The sequence below is a fragment of the Heteronotia binoei genome, chromosome 1 (genome assembly GCF_032191835.1).
Source record: "Heteronotia binoei isolate CCM8104 ecotype False Entrance Well chromosome 1, APGP_CSIRO_Hbin_v1, whole genome shotgun sequence".
In the NCBI taxonomy this organism is placed as follows: domain Eukaryota; kingdom Metazoa; phylum Chordata; class Lepidosauria; order Squamata; family Gekkonidae; genus Heteronotia; species Heteronotia binoei.
The window spans coordinates 164559813-164578515 of record NC_083223.1 but is presented as its reverse complement, the minus strand read 5'-3'; the positions used below and the strand labels follow the sequence as shown (position 1 = coordinate 164578515).

The window sequence follows — 18703 nt, the reverse complement described above, 5'->3', positions numbered from 1 at the left end:
TATGGACAACTCATATGTCCCTGAAAATGCCCCAGTTTGTGCTATACATTGAACCCATTCCTATTAAAAATATAACTTTAATTATGTTCAGGGGAATCTGATGCTTATAACATTAAGGAAGCTACTGTCAACAGAATATGACCAAACTTTGGAAGAGAGTTTTGATTGTACATATCCTGACTACAGCACATGTATATGGCACAGATAATGTTGTCATTTACATTATCAATCATTTCACAGAATGCATGCATCACTGTCATGAATAACTGGGGAAAGTATGGTTACTTTTAGCTTTATAAACTTGGAATTGAAGAATAATGTGCTATTTAATGTCAACAATTCCCTAAAGCAACTCCATCAAAGATTCTTAAAAGCACCTGTTAGTGTATACTGACCTAACTACAGCCATTCTAAAATAACATTTAGCACTTTGCTTGTTTGAAAGAGCACTGTGGAATAAACTAGATTAATAGGTTCACAGTTATCATTACTAAATCCCTATAGTGCCATTTTGTCTGGATGTTACATTTTCATTTCTCACATGCCTGAAGCCAAACATTCAACCTGTGACAACTAGGCTAAGCCACTGGCAAAACTTAGTAGCTCTAGTAAAAAAGTGAAATTGGTGCTAAGGATGAACAGTGTAAGGGTTACCTGGTAAGGTACAGCTGGTGTTCAGCTTTACTCAGCAGTTCTGTTAGTTTCAGATATTCATCCTTTGCTCTTGCTGCATCTTGTTGTGCTACTTCTAAACGCTGTTTATTTTCAATAAATTTCACTTGTGTTCTCTCTATTTCCTTAAAAATACATTAAAAACATGAGAAAGTCAGAAATAGCATATGTCTAACTACATTTGATAATAGAGAAAGTTGTGAATATCACAAAAAAAGAATGCTTCCATTTTAGATTTTCATATTCTACCTGTAGCAAGTGCTGCAATATAATTGCGACAAAGAAATTTAGAAGAGGGATGAAGCTAGCAAAAGGTATTGCTTATCACTAACCTACTCAATACTACCACCTTAAGTTCACTGTGAATTTCCCAAAACTTAAACAATTACCAGCCAAAAAAAGAATTATACTAGTCTCAACAATTATGCTTAGCAAACAAGTCTATTTTCTAATATTTGCTAATATTGCAACATCATGATAAGCATACTTATATTTATTTGCAGATTAAATTAATGGGTTCTTAATAGATTCTATCCATTTTTATAGCTTGTGGTTACATTCATTCAAATAAGACATCTCTCACTTACTTTTCCCATTTTCCCTCTTCTGACCCTGAAATTAATTCTTTAAACAACAATCTATAGGAATTTCTTTGAAATGAAAAATAAACACAATTTAACAACTATCAATTAATGCCAAGACAATCTCATAATTCCATACAATAGGCATAAACATAGGCTCCATCGTTTTCTCCGGGGAAATGTCTAAAGTGAACAGATGGGTTTTATACCATACCCTCAAGATAAATCAGCTCAGGTTCTGTCAGACCATCCAAAAGAAAAAAAAGGGAAATTTTAACATGAAAGGAGTTTTGTTCAAAATTGTCCCTTTATACCTGCCAGATGTTCGAGCCTAGGGATTTAAGGCAATACCATATCTGCTAAGTCTCCCTGTATACAGAACTTGGATCCAAATATCCCAGGGTGCAGGTTTTAAAGATCAAAAACCTCATGATCTTTATATAGAAATAAACTTGTTTTACATTTAAAGCACTGATTTATTATTTCCACAAGTGCTCCATCATTTTAAAAAAAATTCCAGACACTTATTTAGCAAACAATCATTCTCGGTGCAACTCACAAAGACATTAATAACTGTGGTAAATTTTAATAGGAAAATAAAGTTTTAGTTTCATGATGCAACTATAGTTTTAAAAAACACCTAATTATTTCTTAGTATAGAGAAGAGTTTTTAATGTGTATCATTTTAAGGCTGTTATAGGCTGCTTTTATACCCTGGCTTGCTTTTAATGGTGTATGTTTAAGACTTGTTTTACCACTTGGATATTATTTATTATTATGTTATCTTTAATTATTTATTTTATTGTTTATATTTACCTGCTCATTCATGCTTAATCAGCTCACTACCACCTCTTGCATTGATTATCACCATTAAAGGCTGAGGCTTGTTTGATATTTTGATATGCTGGGGTGAGGAAGAGGCAAAGTACCCTTTCCCATTGAACTTAGTTTGTGCCAGAATGTTCTGAGATACAACAGAAGATATGGGGGTGCACTTGCAATTCATCTAAGTAATAATAGCATTGTCTGCTTCCCATATAAACTAAGCATGCATTAAAAGACACTCAGATCACTCTGGGAACTAGTTGTGCTAAAGCAGCACAACCTTCTGAACTCAAATATATCTTCTACACGTCTTTGAAGTGTGCAACCCTTGATAAGTGCATGTACTTGTCTGTAGGAGCAAGTCGATACTTTAACTTCTGGAGGCTCCCAATAACAGAAGTTTGAGAACTCCTGTATCATACAGTAATAATCACTGTATTATCATTCTTGTGTTCAGAGTGGAATATGCTGTACAGTTCAAAATCTAATGGCTTAAACAGAATCCTGAAAAATCCAAGTTTCAAGCAAAAGTCTGAGGGAAAAGGAAAAATCTCACAAGAGATTTCTAATATTTTATTTATTTATTTCTCAGATTTATATCCTGCCCTCCCCGCCGAAGCAGGCTTAGGGCAGCTCACAACAGTCAAACTAAAACAATAAAACAGTAAATAAACAATGCTCAGAAACTACAAGATTTGTCAGTCACTGGCCAGGACAGTTGTATAATTTATTTTGGCCACAAACAATGTTTCAGCTTTGTCTCATGCATTGTATCTTTTATTTCCTTCCACTTCCTTACTCTGTGAAAAGAAATTTGAAGTTCTGACAAAATGGAATCATAGAGTTGGAAGGGAACTCAAGGATTATCTAGTCCAACCCCTTGCGCAATGCAGGAAATTCACAAATACCTCCCCCATGAAAGATTTCAGTTTTCACGGCTGGTAACATCATTAGGGTTTGTAGAATCTTTCGGGCTCAAGTGCCGTATTCTACTGGAGAAAGCTTTTTTTCCAGACGTTTCGTTCTCGGCTGCGGAGAACATCCTCAGTGGCGTTGCAGCTGGAGCAGGCGCTCTGACCTTCTTGGCTGCTGTGCATTGAGTGAGGCCAGGGCTGCTGGAGAGCTGCTATTTCTAGGCTGGAGGGGGTGTGGTGAAAGGGCAATAGGTTTGTGGATGTGCCCAGTGTTTGGTGGGGCTTCCTGGAAGGGTAGTGATAAGGAAACTGGCTGTTGAATGTGACCATTGTTTTGTGTTAATTGCTGGGAGGGCTGGAAGGGGTGTGAAGAAAAGGAAGATGGTTGTTGACTGTGCTGATTGTTCTGTGGAATGTGCTGATTGTTCTGTGAATTTCTGCGATTTATAGTCTGTAGGGTGTTTTGCAGAGCTGGATACCAAGATCGGTGGATGGAAATGCCTTCTTCCTTTCTGTTAAAGTTGAGCTCGTGTTTATAAATCTCAATAGCTTCTCTGTTCAGGCGGGTATGATAATGTGAGGCCGTAGAAAGGACAATCAGAAACTCAATCAAGTCCCTCCTCAACCCTCTTCTCCATGCTGAACATTCCCAAGTCCCTCATTCTTTCCTCATGATCAGGGTCTCCAGGCCCCTGATCACCCTCATTGCTCTCCTCTGCATCTGCTCCATTCTGTCCACATCAATTTGATGTAAAGTCTCTAGAACTGCACACGATACTCCAGGTGCAGTCATCAATGCAGTAAGCATTGGAACTATGTAAGCAGTAAGCACTGGAACTATGACATCTTGAGATTCGGATGTTATGCCGCTATTGATACACCCCAAGATGGCTTCAGCCTTTTTTGTCACTGCATCACACTGGCTGCTCATATTTAATTTACAGTCCATCTGTACCCCAAGATCTTGTTCACACACACTGCTACCCAGAAGTGTAACTCCCACCATCCAGTATGTGTGTTCCTCATTTTTGTTACCCAGATATAGAACTTGACACTTATCCTTGTTTAACTGCATACGAAATAAATAAATCTTGTTCACATCCACCCACTTTTCCAGTGTGTTCAGATCTTGTGGAATTCTATATCTTCTAGTGTGTTTGCTGCTCCTCCCAATTTGGTGTCATCTGCAAATTTAATTAGTAGCCCTTCCACACCCTCATCCAGATCACTGATAAAAATATTGACGTACTGGGCCCAGAATTGAGCCCTGTGGCACCTCACTGGATACCCTGTGGCACCTCAGATGAAACGCCATTGACAACTACTCTCTGAATGTGGTTCTCCAACCAGTTCACTATGCACCTAACTATCCTAGAGTTTAGTCCATGGTCCTCTAGTTTACCAATCAAAAACCCATGGGGAACCCTGTCAAAAGCTTTACTGAAATCCAGGTAAACAATAGCAACAGGATTCCCTCAATCCAGTAAACTCATCAATCAAAGAAAGAAATAAGGCTGGTCTGGCAGGATCTGTTTGGTACAAATCTGTGCTGACCTCCCTGGATTACCAAATTGGCCTTTAGATGCTTGCAGACTGATCCCTTTAAAATCTGCTCCAGTATCTTCTCTGGGACAGAGGTCAGACTGACTGGCCTGTAGTTTCCCAGGTGATCCCTCCTCCCTTTTTTTAAATTGGGATAACATCTGCCCTCCTTTAGTCTTGCGGCATGTCTCCCGTCTTCCAAGAGGTTTGGGAAATGATGAACTAAGGCACTGCAAGCTCTCTAGAAAGTTATTTGAGCATTCTTGTGTGCATACCATAATATAGCAAAATTAGTTAAAAATGAATGTGGTAACAATATTACAATTCTCTGCATTGTTCTAAAAATAGATATTGGTTTTAGCAAGAGGTATAGGGAAGATCTAAGAGCCCCGTGGCACAGAGTGGTAAAGCTGCAGTACTGCAGTCGGAGCCCTCTGCTCACGACCTGAGTTCGATCCCAGCAGAAGGTGCTTCAGGTAGCCGGCTCCAGGTTGACTCAGCCTTCCATCCTTCCAAGGTTGGTAAAATGAGTACCCAGCTTGCTGGGGGGAAGTGTAGATGACTGGGAAGGCAATGGCAAACCACCCATAAAAAGTCTGCCATGAAAATGTGAAAGCAACATCACTCCAGAGTCGGAAATCACTGGTGATTGCACAGGGGACTACCTTTACCTTTATAAGGAAGAAAGAACGGATATGGAAATGGAAGAACAGAATGCATGAATTATGGAATCATAAATTTATAAATGATGAAGCAGTATCCCTAAACTATGATGGCATTTTTATGCATTGAAATATAGCTGGGTCTGGATTGTCCCAACATGACTCTTATACCATCACATTGTAAATTCATTTCCTAAGTATAGAGGGCCCTGATTCAAACTGGGTCATTTTTCTGAATTCAAATGAGCTCAGGGTGCTGTTTCCCCACTGTGGATTTTTGCATCACTCCCATCTCTTTCTAATGACAGTGTCTTCTCTCTGAACTAACGTTGCTACCCCCCAGATAGTGGCTGGAGATCTCTGAGAATTGCATCTGGTCTCCAGGCTTCAGAGCTTAGGTCCCTTGGAGAAAATGGAAGCTTTTCGCTCTCCACCTCTCAGCGCCCTAGTTTGCCTAGCGAGAGGGCCGGCCCTGATCAGACAGACCATTTTACTCAACACATAGGGCCTGTTGTCTGAATAAGGGACAGAAGTGAACCCCCAAGAAAGTGGCAGCATCACTGGGGTTCATGGTTACTTCCAGTATGTCTGGCAAATATAACCTTCTTCTCTCTTCCCCCTGCTGCTTTTTGTGCCGGCACATCAAAGTCTTCACAGATAGATCTAGTCTATTTGAGCTGAATGTTGCTGGCCTCCTTTTTCTGTTCTTCATGAGTCCCTTGCAAACAAATGTAAACCACTGTTACATTCAGTATGCTCTTTCACAGATAATATTCTCCTCAACCCTATTACTACTCCATGCAGCAAAATACAGCCCTTGATGAAAAACCTTTGTATCTTCTTCCCCACTCTTTGGTTATCATTTCTTGGTTTGCTAAAGAGACCTGGCATCATCCTACCTTCCATTTGTCTTCCTCATCCTCTTTAATGGAAGACAAGGCAAGACTACATTTCTTCAGCAAAATTATTTTGAACCTACTAGATTTTGAGGGAAAGGTTTAAAGCGGAGGTAGCCAAACTGTGGCTTGGGAGCCACATGTGGCTCTTTCGCTCATATTGTGAGCTCTCAAAGCTCTCATCACCCCGTTGGCCAATTAGAGAAGGCATTTCTTTCTTTAAGTCACAGGTCAAGCCAGCTAATGGCTTGGAGAATACATTTAAAGCTGCTTTCTTTCCACCTCCACCTCCCTCCCCCATCTACTTGCCTTCCTTCCTTCCAGCTCTCAAACATCCGACATTCATGTCTTGTGGCTCTCGAACATCTGACGCTTATTCTACATGCTGTTTCATTAAGCAAGTTTGGCCACCCCTGGTTTAAAGGCTGAAAAGTGGTTTGCAGTTATATGGAAGATGTAAATGGAAGCTTCAAAGTGGGTATAGGATGGGGTGACAAAGGAAGAAGAACATAGAGAAATAACGGGATGATAAGATGCAAGATGTGTCACTGAGCACAAGTCTTCTGAGTCCAGGCAGAATCATTTCTACACTCTATCACTCTACCACATTTTGGGAAACAAAAAGCAATAGAAAAAACACAATGAAAGCATAACCCCTAATTAAAAGCCTAGAGAAAAAAAGATTTGTTTTGACCTAGCACCTAAAAAGAAAGTAAAGTAGGTACCGGGTGAGCCTCAAGAGGGAGGCCATTTCAAAGGCTAGGTGCAGAAAATGCCGTCTTTAGTTGCCACCTCTAAAGGTGGGGGCACAGACAGCAAGGCTGGATTGCATAGGAATTTAGGGTCCTTTAGGCATATGTCACATCACCAGAGAACTGCTTGAAGTGTCTCACAAAGTAAAATTTGATACACCATAAAATCACATAAAATTATTAATACTAAAAGGCTATATAAACAGGTAACAAAAACAACATTAAGCAGCTTAAAATGAGATCTACAAAAAGGCAAACATGGCTTCAGAGAATTAATGCAGCACATCTGTCAACTGCAGTTAAGGTTGCCAGCCTCCAGGTGGGGCCTGGATATCTTCTGCATTTACAACTGACCTCTCAGCTCGTCTGGAGAAAATGGCTGGTTTTAAGGGTGGACTCTATGGCATTGTACCATGCTGAGGCCCCTCCCCTATCCAACCCCCACCCTCTCCTGGTTCCACCCCCAAAGTCTACAAGTATTTTCCAATACAAACCTGGCAACCCTAGTTGGTTTGGCATTTGTACCCATCACAGCAATATGGAGGGGAAAAAAGAGTTAACTCACAGTGGTGAGATGGATTTAGGTTACAACTTGCTTCACTGCTGGCCATCTCCAGGCCTCCTCAACAAGGTTCCATGACTTCTCTGTGAAAGTTCCAGTTTTTATAGAATTGATTGCCAGTGGGGGTCCAGAGGACACCCTTGTTGAGAAGTTTCCATAAAACATTATTTTACAGCTTTTCTGATTAGAATCAATACTTTATATTATATCAATATACTTTTAATTAGGTTTTCTGATGTACACCATTCTAAATGCAGGATACGGTTTAATAGAAATTTTTAAATACATGAAATCATTTACGAAGTCAAGATAAATGAAAGCTCAGGAGAAAGGCATACAAACAGGGGCACATGGAATTCTTTATATTTACTTTTGAAGGGGTATATTTGACCGTGGGTGCAATCAACATGTAGAGAAGGAACAGTGCTTGGATGCAAGGCTGAGTAAAACTGTTTTACTCATCATTTATATGCATGTATGTATAAGCATGCAAGCATAACATTAGGGGAACAGGGGGGTTGCGTTTCCCCCTAATACTCCCCATGCTTTGTATGTTTCCCACAAAAAAAGTAGAGCTATGGTTTGAGAGCTTTGCATAAGCCTCCCAGTAATGCCTGCTTGTGCATATGGTAGTGGAGGGGAATTCTCTACACATGGGTGCTGTGCCCACAATGTGACTAGACAGTGTCTGACATAGTTACTGTCACTACCACTTACTTATACTATTAGATTACGGATACAAATTACTGTAATTTTGCCATTCATTCAAGTTAATCAGCCATTCAAAATGCTTAGCCATTCCTCAGTATCTTACTATGCATTACACAGGTTTATTCTTATAACTATAATGCTTTACATAGGAGATTATACTTTCTTTTTTTGTGAAACTATAAGCATTAAGTTGTAGAAATTGGTAATGTGTTTCTAGGTATGGGACAGAAGACAGGAGGAGAGAAATATATATTTGGATTAGAGCTCATTTTCACGAACACTACAAAAGATTTTAAGATGTATCTTTTTTGGACTTAAAAAGAAATATTTAAATGACCAATAACTAGAAACTAAATAGTTTTAATTCATAACTCTAAATGTTCCAGAAACACTTTAAATATAAGTATGATTTAATGCATTACTCTCCAGGGATGTCAGTGAAATTCAAACTGGTAGGAACATATACTGTAAACAAAGGATTTTATAATATTTAATGTAAACATATCTTATTTAGCTGGTCCCTAATTATGGTTTATCTCAATATAAAATGTTGATTAATAATGAATGTCTTCTTTGCAAATATAAATAGAGAAATTTCCCGGTTTGCATTACTTAGGAAAAACTAATATTCAATCAACAACAAATAGTTTTAATTTTTTAAATGAAATGTTACTAATAAAAATGGAATTTGGGAAAATAAAAAAATAATGTGCACTTTTTAAAAAGTATCAGAGTTTGGCAGTACTTGCTGCATGTTTTGATCTTTGAAATTGATCTAACAAAGTCATAAAGATATCACACACTCAGAATATGTCATCAATGCGTGCCTATGCATAGCATGCAAGAAGTCATGTTATGTATCACTGAGGCACCTATATCTAAATATTTTTTGCTTGGAAATAACTCATTGGAAAAAAAATTAAAAAGATAATACTAGGAACCATTTAGAACCTATAACAATGGTCACGTATAGAAGACTGAGCCCCTTAAAATTTTAAAAACAGCTTGATCATGGTAATCTCTCTTACCTGATCTTTAATTTCGAGCTCCCTTATAGTTTTCATCTTATACTCTCTGTGCTCCTTTTCTGCCTCATCCTTCTTCATTTTGGTCTTATTCAGTTCATAACGTATTTCCCCACACACCTGTTAGAAGGAATAGATTATGACAGTAATTAGCTTCAAGATTCTACAGAGCAATATTTACATTGAGAGGTTTTGATGCCCTCTAGTGGTTTTCTTTATATAATATTACTTGCTGATAAATTTTAGGACACTGCTGAATTATCACACTAAGTTTGGTTTATCTCAATATCAAATGTTGACTGATAAGGACCCTTGAGGACAGTGACCCTTGGAAGAGGGGTGCTCAATCTTCATCAAACCCATAATCATAACTACTTGCTCTTTGTTACTATTTTAGCATTTTCCCCTGAATCACCCTCAAGTGACAGCAGCCAATCAGAAACAAAATGGTAGATGTGATGACATGCCTATGCCATACAGCCAATCCAGTTTGGCTGCATGGTGATGACACTGTGGAGAAATGAATGTTATGTTCTCTTTGTGTTCTTTCAAGCCTCCTCTGGAAAATCAGAGTGAAACTATACTATCAAAACATTTATTGCATGAAAAAAAATTGGGTGATAGGAAAAACCTTGTGGCCTCTACTTCTAAGTAGACTCACTTCTAAACAGTCTATGATGAAAAATATAGGTGTGCACACAGGCACTTCAATATTCCAAAGCTTCTACCTTTAAACAGACTGCAATAAAAAACACAAGAGTGCATGCAGGCACTTTAACATAACCTCTTTTCCCAAACAGTCTGCACAAAATGAATCCAAACAGTCTGCAGAAAAATAAATCAGAGTGAACATAGGCACTTTTAAAGTGCACGCAGGCACTTTTTAAAGGTTAAGAGTCTGCATGTGACTCATATACCAAAATCATAAGAAAACAGTCTGCAATGAATTCTTTCATCCAGATTGCACACAGGCACTTTATCAAAACAAATTATCCCACTTCACAGTCTTGCACATTCAATCCACTATTGTTTCAATGTGGTGTTAGGATAAAGAATAAATTCATCCACATAAACCCAATCCAAAACAAACGATTTCTTACTTTTTCAGCAAGGGACCCAGACATTTTCCTGATAAACTCTATTTGGGGTGATACTGTGTTCACCCAGCCCTCACTGAAACCTCAAATATTGTTCCTGGGTTTTTCCTCAGATAATATTAGTATTTTAATGTGATTAAAACACAGAGGTAGTACCTATAACTTCAGTGGTAATAAATGAGCCAATCACTCCTACAGCCATACACACAGTGGTTTTTTTGTAGCAAAACCTCCTTTGCATATTAGGCCACACCCCCATGATGTAGCCAATCTTCCAAGAGCTTACAGTAGGCCCTGTGATAAGAGCCCTGTAAGCTCTTGGAGAATTGGCTACATCAGGGGTGTGTGGGCTAATATGTAAAGGAGTTTCTGCTAAAAAAAAGCCCGGTTTACACACCTTAGAACACAAGCACATTTCTAAAAATTCTTTGCTGGAAGTACTTAATGCCTCAAGTGAGAGCACATTCTTCTTGCTCTATAAAAAACGATATACTCTTTTCCTTCAAACCTAGCAATACTTCTTAATCATATGGTACATGAACGAAACCGCTTATAAAACAACTAGGAAACAGTTGTTTGCTGCAAGGATATCCTCCTTTACCCATGGCAGGTAAAATGGGTTATTGCCTAATATTGGATCCCACATATGTAAAAATAAATTTGAGAACACTTAGGTTGATTGTCTAGATAAGGCCTCAAAAGCCAGAGTCACAGACACATGTTCAGAAAGCTTTAAGAACCCTTCTTCAAGTAAAATAACTGAAAACTTTCACGATGACCTCATCTTTTTGCCTACTATGACGGCCCTGTCTACTTCCCTCCCTCAGAGGCAAGATTTTCCCTCCATTTTTCTTTCACTTTCTGACTGAGCAGTCCGAGTGGTCTGTCTTCTTTCCTGAAAAACTGGCTGTCCCACCCTGTGTCAGCCCAGGAGTAGTGCAGAGTGTTAAAGCTGCAGTACTGCAGTCCTAAGCTCTGCTCACGACCTGAGTTCGATCCCCGGGGAAAGCTGGGTTTTCAGGTAGCTGACTCGAGGTTGGCTAAGTCTTCCATCCTTCCGAGGTTGGTAAAATGAGTACCCAGCTTGCTGGGGGGAAAGCATAGATGACTGGGGAAGGCAATGGCAAACCACCCATAAAAAGTCTGCCATGAAAACGTTGTGAAAGCAACGTCACCCCAGAAGTCGGAAACGACTGGTGCTTGCACAGGGGACCTTTCCTTTTCCAGCTCAGGAACCTGAGGGACAGGTGGGGGTTGCCTTTTAACTACTGAAAATGGCACTTGAGATATTTTTAAATTCAAAATTAACAAAATATTTTATCTACATAGAAAGGAAAGGTCAGGTGAAATCAGGGGTTGAGATTTCTAAAGTAACTCAATATAGATAACTCTGAAGTAAAACCAGTACATGGACAGACCTTAGTTCTTATGTTTCAAGCTAATGAGAGTTCTTAAGCTATTCACAGTTTCTTAAATCTTTATGTTGAGAGGCTTTTGTTCCAGTGTTTTCCAAATCCTCCAGTGCACTTTCTTTGAGTATTCTCTGACCTTTCTGGTTTCCAGAAGGCTGGTACACTCTCTCACCCAAGCCCCTTCTCTTGAAACAGCAGTACTCAAGATGAGTACTCTCTTGAGTACTCTTGAGGCAGTTTCTAACCACATCACACCAGGGATCTCTCCACTCTTTAGAGCTAACTCTCTGCTTGACTGGGTACAGAAATTTTCCTCTCACTAGAAGATCTATCCCCTTTCTTTGGCCTCAGTGGGAGTCTCTGCCTAGTTCCCAAATTTCCTTGCCAACTTTCCTGCAGTTCTCCTGTCTGTGCTAAGCTGCTCTTAGTCAGGGCTGAATTCCAAACTGTCAGTACTTGACTCTTCTCAGCTAGAACTGAAATCAAGCTAAATTATCCTCAGCATACAGTTTAGAAATTTTTCTCTGTTCAGTTGATGCTAATCAAGCAAATTTGTTGGAATAGACTGTCATTCAAGGCTCTCTGGCTCTGTGAAGAATTAACCCTTCACAGGCCTTTACCTGTTTGTGCAGCACTTTTAAGCTTTTAAAAGCACAGTCCATCACACCTAAACAGGTGATTAAGTGAACAGAGCTGTAAAGTCAAGTACTAGATTGCTCAATAACTTGGTGTGCATATAGTCAACAAAACATTTGTCCCAAAAGCAACTCAAATGGAGTTAAAACCACAGGGGTATACTCAGCTAACACCCAATCCTGTAGGACAGCATACTTAGCATGCTTCGTTTTTAAAAGTTTGAGTATGTATGATTTTAAAAAGTATATCTACCTTATTAATCTCCATATCATGGGAAGCATTTTGATTTTGAGCTTCTACCAGCAGGTTAGCTAAAGAGATCTTCTCTCTTGTAATCCTGTCAACCTGAGCCTCCAGTGTAGCTACATTCTGAGATAAAGACATCACCTGAGAAAAAAGCAGACCAGAATTAGCCATAAATCAAACAAGTGGGTAAAACTGAAAATCAGTACTTTTGGAATATTGCAAGTTTGATGCCTTTATTGGGCTATGAACATGAAAACTCTATTTCTTAAAAAGCAGTTTGGGTTGTGAAAGAAGATGAAAAGACTTATTTTGACACTAAATTAACATTGCAACCCTAAGCAATGAGTTTAGAATGGTTTAACTCTGTTTAGGATTGCACTGTTAGTCTCACAAAGACAACACCACCCCTATCATTTCAGGATTGCTTTAAAGATAGTACATCCCCTATAAGAGAAATGTGTATACTATCATTTTCCTTACCCATGTGTACGCAAATTGGGAAGCCACAACAGGCAGCAAAGTCTCCAGTGTGTGTACATGTAGTAGAACAGTATATTTTTCATACGAATGAATATATATATATATATATATATATATATATATATTCATTCGTATGAAAAATATACTATATATATATATATATATTCACCCTGCCAGTACTTGACTCTTCTCAGAGTCAAGTACTGTATTCAAGTATTCATTACTAAGTGACCCAAAGACAGTCCCCATAAGAGCCATGTTGGAACTGAGATTAGTATATAAATAGTTGTTGCCCAACTGCCATGTAATTACAGATTATTTAACACTTATGCTAATATGATGTTGCTTAAAATATTTAGGAGGCTAGCCTAAGCAAGTCTACTCAGAACTAAGTCCATATTATTCAATTGAGATTATCTCAGTAAAGTGTTCTTACAACAACAACAACAACAGAATTTTATTTGTATCCCGCCCTCCCCACCGGAGCAGGCTCAGGGCGGCTAACAACATAATTCAGGTTTAATTATACAAATAGATAAAATTACGTTTAAACATCATGAACATTTTAATTAAAAATCTGCTTAAGTTTTAAAAATTAAATTAAATTAAATTAGTAAAAGTGCTAATGCTATGTTTACTTTTTATGATGGCGGTTTCCTTAGCAATTTCCATTTTCATCAGTGAAAGCCAGTCGGAAGAGGAAGGTCTTGCAGGCCCTGCGGAACTGTTCAAGGTCCCGCAGGGCCCGCATTTCCTCTGGAAGTTGGTTCCATAAGCTCGGGGCTATAGAGGAGAAGGCCCGGTTACGGGTACATTGCAGCTTCACCTCTCTCGGTCCGGGAATAGTCAACAAGTTTTTCCCGGCTGACCTCAGTGCTCTCTGGGGTTCAAATGGGGAGAGACGGTCCCTAAGGTAGACAGGTCCTCGACCATATAGGGCTTTAAAGGTAATAACCAGCACTTTGTAACGAACCCGGTATATAACTGGCAGCCAGTGCAGTTCGCGCAGCCCAGGCTGTACATGCTCCCATTTAAGAAGCCCCAGCAACAGTCTGGGAGCTTAGGCTTGCACTGCTGGAGAAGGACACCAGACTGCAGAGGCTTGTTCTTCAATGTGGCAGGAATTCTTCCTGCCTTTCCACACCAGGTTTAACAATGAGTAACATCAGTACAAACATTACTCATAGTCATGCTAATCAGGACTCCCTCTTAACCAGAACTAAAAACAAGGTTTTGAGCTGGATTTGAATAATACAAAAGTATCTCCAAATAGTTCTCAGACTAAACTAAAAAAACAAACAAAAGCAAAATTTTTGAAAAACAAAATAATTTCCAAGGAGTAGTCCTGCTAGTCTGTTGTAACAAAATTGATTTTGGAGTCGAGCAGCACCTTAAAGACTAACAAAATTTATTCCAGCATAAGCTTTTCTGAGTCGGAGCTCACTTTATCAGATGCACAATGGAACTGCATCTGAAGAAGGGAGCTATAACTCAGAAAAGCTTAAGTCAGAACTAGTAATGTTAGTTTTTGAGGTGCTACCAGACTCCTATTCAACTTTTAAAAAGAAAATAATCAGTAGCTGTCATCTCCATTGACAGTTAGCTGTAAGGGCAAATCTTTCCTTTTATAAATTTTGGGAAATCTTTTGAAGAGCAACCTGCAACATGTCCAAAGTCTTGCTGCCTTGAAAAAAAGAATGACAACTACAACTAAAAAGCACAGGTACTTATATTCTAAAACATGAGTATATACAGGAGTCGTTTTGTAGAAAAATAGGTGGTGGAGCTCATCCAGGGATTGTTATGCAGCTGCACCAACTATTCATTGGACAAGGAGGTGGAACTCTCAGGAGGAGGTGGAACTCTCATAAAGGTTCAGGAGCTGTGCTCCTGTGAGCTCCCACTGATCCCAGGCCTGATGCCACCGGACATCCCACAGAATGCTGGCGAGCATAGGCAGAAGTCAATACCGCCTAGATTGGACTGAGACAGCGCTAATAGTTTTAAATTGATAAGTAAATTATGGTTTTATATGTTTTATTGAATTGATTGTTTTTATGATGTTGTGAGCCGCCCTGAGTCCACTTGCGGAGAGGGCGGGATATAAATGTAAAGTAATAAATAATAATAAATAAATAAATAAATAAATAAATATTTGTTAAAATACCGTGGATGACAAGTTCTTGTTCTCTTTCTTCATTTCTTCACGTACTGCTTCTCGGTCTCCACCTCTCTTTTCCAACTGGACTGCTAATGCCCTCTCAAAGCGATCTCTTTGTCTCTCCATTTCATTTTTAAGTTGATCACATTGGACCAAAGCCTACGGGAATAGGAATGGATTTAAAGAACATATTTAAACATTGCATTAAAATAAGCACAATTATTAAATTTGGGAGAAAAAGATAAAAGCTGGTAGTCAATTGTGCTGGATTAAATTATAAAGAACCTGGTTTACATCACTGAACAAAGATGCCACATTTTCAAACGGGCACAGTATAGTACTTATATATTTAAACTTAACTGAGAACTCCTCTATGCTAAAATTGTTAAAAGAAGTTAGATCTCCACATTAAAACAAAACAAAACAATAACACTGGCCATTTTTTAAAACAATCCTGTGTTACTTACAAAGCAGCTTCCCCCAAACAGTTTCTGAAAGCGTATCATTCAATGTATGTGTGAGAAAAACTGGACACAGACACTTGCTTTTTTGGCATAAGTGAATAAGTAGTACTTACTCTCAGAGCAAGTCTTAAACCAAGCTCAGTAACATGGTAGTCTTGACAAGCAAGTGTTATTTTCTTTTGTGAGACTAGCATTCTTGAAAAACAGATGTTTCAAAAGAAACATTAATTATATGGGCAGACATTTCCTGGCCTTAATCTCAACAGGGGGGACCCCAAATGAAAAAAAAAATGTTTTCAAATTATTTATCAGTAAAACTTAAGAGACATGCTAATTGTATATTAGCTTGTCTTAAAAGACCAATTTTTTCAAATTAAAGAACTCCCATCAATTCTAATAAAGGAGGGAGGCAAATACAGGCTCAGAAAGGTTTGATAGGTACAAGGGTTTGTACTACTTATCACTAGATGAGGCTACTTATTTCAGGTATAGTGTCCTTACAAATATTTGAGTTAAGCCAGTTGAACAGCTCACATTATTGTATAATGGCAGGCTTGACCGTAATAGTTTATTAGTTGTCTTCTAATTTTTCAGCTAGAGATGTCAGGGCTTGGAGAGGGGGACAAATAAATTCCGGGGAGGGGGGGGCGGGGACTTTTTCAAAGGTCTTGTTTCAATGTTTCCAGTGGAAAAGTTGGGGAACCCTGAAAAGAAACTCCCATATTTTCTCTTTTTCTCTTATTGAGTAAATTTTTCACATTTAAAATGTGTACCATGAAAAGTTTAAGGACTTTTTCAATGGGAAAACTAGGCAATTTTGAAGAGCATTGGAAAAAAAACTCCTAAAATATTTTTCTTTTTGAGCAAGAAAAATGTTGTCTTACAAAGCATTACACTAATTTCAAGCACACAGCCTGAAAAAAGCGAGGACTTCTTCAATTTTTCCAGTGGAAAAACTGGGAAATTTGGATGAACTCTGAAAAAAAAACCCAGACCTCTTATGCTGAAGGCATATATAATATTTTCAAGATGTTTAGTTTAAATGTCATAATTTCAGCAACAATTAATACGTTATAATATTTTTAAAAACTAACATATTATTAAAGAGTTCAATGTTTTCATAAAGTTACCCAAACATGCTTGCAGTCCTACCTATTGGGTTTCTATGAGTTTCTGTTTAAATAATACACTTTCTTTTGTTTACTATAAAATCTGTTTTCTTCTACATCTTTTTTTTTCTTACCTCAAAGATGGCAAAAATTAGAGATACATGTGCTATGGGAGCACAGGGTGTAGTAGTTTGAAACTTCTTCTCATGTATTTATTAATTTACATTATTTATAGTCCACCTTTCTCATAGAGACCCAAGGCAGATTATGCATAGTGAGTCAGCAGAATCAACAGAAGGGTATGTTCAATAGCTAGTGCATTAGGATTTTAGAAGTCTGGAACCACCAGAAAAAACTGAAGTGTAGCATAAAGCACATTAGCACAACACATTAAGCAGTACAGAAATTATATAAATAGGATCCGACTTACAATATACCTGTGTACAGAAATTCAGACCACAGTTCCTAATAATTTATCCAAGCAAATCTGTAAAACCGTTTTGTACAGTGCAACCCTATTACCTGAGCAGAAAAGCTCTCTTGAATAGTTCATTTTTGCATTATTTGCAGAGAGCCAGGAAAGTGGGAGCTTTCCTGACCTCCGCAGGCATTGGAATATTTGCAGTTTTTCTTATAGAAAATGCAAATATTCATACTTTATAATTCCATAAATAGTCTAAACAGTACAATTCTATATTCTAACTAAGTAATAAATGATTATGCATTTTACATTGTTCCATCAGTAAGAGAATTTTAGGTGCTGTGGGAAAGCACTGCACATATTTCAATTTTCTCAAAATTTGGGGGGTTTTTGGGATGATGGATTTTTTTTTTCTCCACAGTTTCAAAGTTTCTGGAAATTTTACGTCTCTAGGGTCAGCTGAATACTTTTTGCAACACATTTGAATTAATACTGTGGAAGAAGCAATGGCCGCTTGCACAAAGAACAAGATTATACTATGTAAATTATACAGGTTTTCTATTCCCATTACACTTAAAGTAATTCACTAATTACACAGCAGATGGCACTAGCTATCCAAATACTGAATTGGTTACTTCAACATTCATGTGGGATTAGAAAAGTAGTTGAACATTGTTCACAGTGTACCTGAATTTAGATAAGAAGTACACTTTAGTATTTCTATGAGCTTTGAAGGATTGTAAAACTAATATTCTCATGAAAAGTCTCACTACCTGAGAAAAAAGGAACATGAATGGAGAACCTAACTCTAGCACACTCCAACTCAAAAATAAGACTGGTTCTATTCTGTGGGATGTTGTGCTATGCCCAACATTGTAACATCAGAAATATAATAGTTTGGTAACCTACCAAACTGTGCAACCTACCATCATGTTTGAACATAGATATGAAGAACCTCACTTGTGGAATATGTTATTGAAACTCTTAGCATTTGCCTTGAAATGGTTCACATATATATTTTTTACTCTCCAAGAACTTTTACATTCAACTAGAAACTTAAAATGAATTTCGGTGACAGATCTACTAATAAGGGAGCCCTGAAGATAATTTGAAGTGAATATCCTACCTCATTTTCACTCTTTGGTCATAATGCATAGAAAAATGGCTCTACAACTTTTTTCTTCTTAGGACATAGTTACCTGCATATTAGTAAACAATGTCCTCAAAGCACTACAACATACAGTTTTAGTTCTATAAACAAATAAGTACGTAAGGGTCAAAACTCCAGAAATATACTGAAAATGGCACATTAAGGCAGGTGTGTCAAACTCATTTGTTAGGAGGGCCAAATCTGACACAAATAAGACCTTCTGGGGCTGGGCCATGTGTGTCATAAAATGTAATGTGAGGTAGCAAAGATATAAACTTTATAACACAGACAAACACAATTCAAAATATTATGTTTTAACTTAAAATACAAACATGCTTAAAACTCTTGCAATATTTTGTTTAAAATGAAAAGGTGGGGGAACAGT

General features: G+C 38.0%; 1 protein-coding gene across 2 annotated transcripts in view; it reads right to left on the bottom strand.

The window, feature by feature from the left end:
* Nucleotides 1-18703, bottom strand: part of SDCCAG8 (SHH signaling and ciliogenesis regulator SDCCAG8) — a 200707-nt gene that overhangs the window by 142706 nt on the left and 39298 nt on the right. For both annotated transcript variants that reach the window (XM_060243613.1, XM_060243621.1), the window contains 4 exons: nucleotides 15181-15333; nucleotides 12540-12674; nucleotides 9146-9262; nucleotides 655-797 (listed from right to left, as the gene is read on the bottom strand). In XM_060243613.1, coding sequence (XP_060099596.1) covers nucleotides 655-797; nucleotides 9146-9262; nucleotides 12540-12674; nucleotides 15181-15333 — 548 coding nt within the window. The remainder of the gene's footprint in view (nucleotides 1-654; nucleotides 798-9145; nucleotides 9263-12539; nucleotides 12675-15180; nucleotides 15334-18703) is intronic.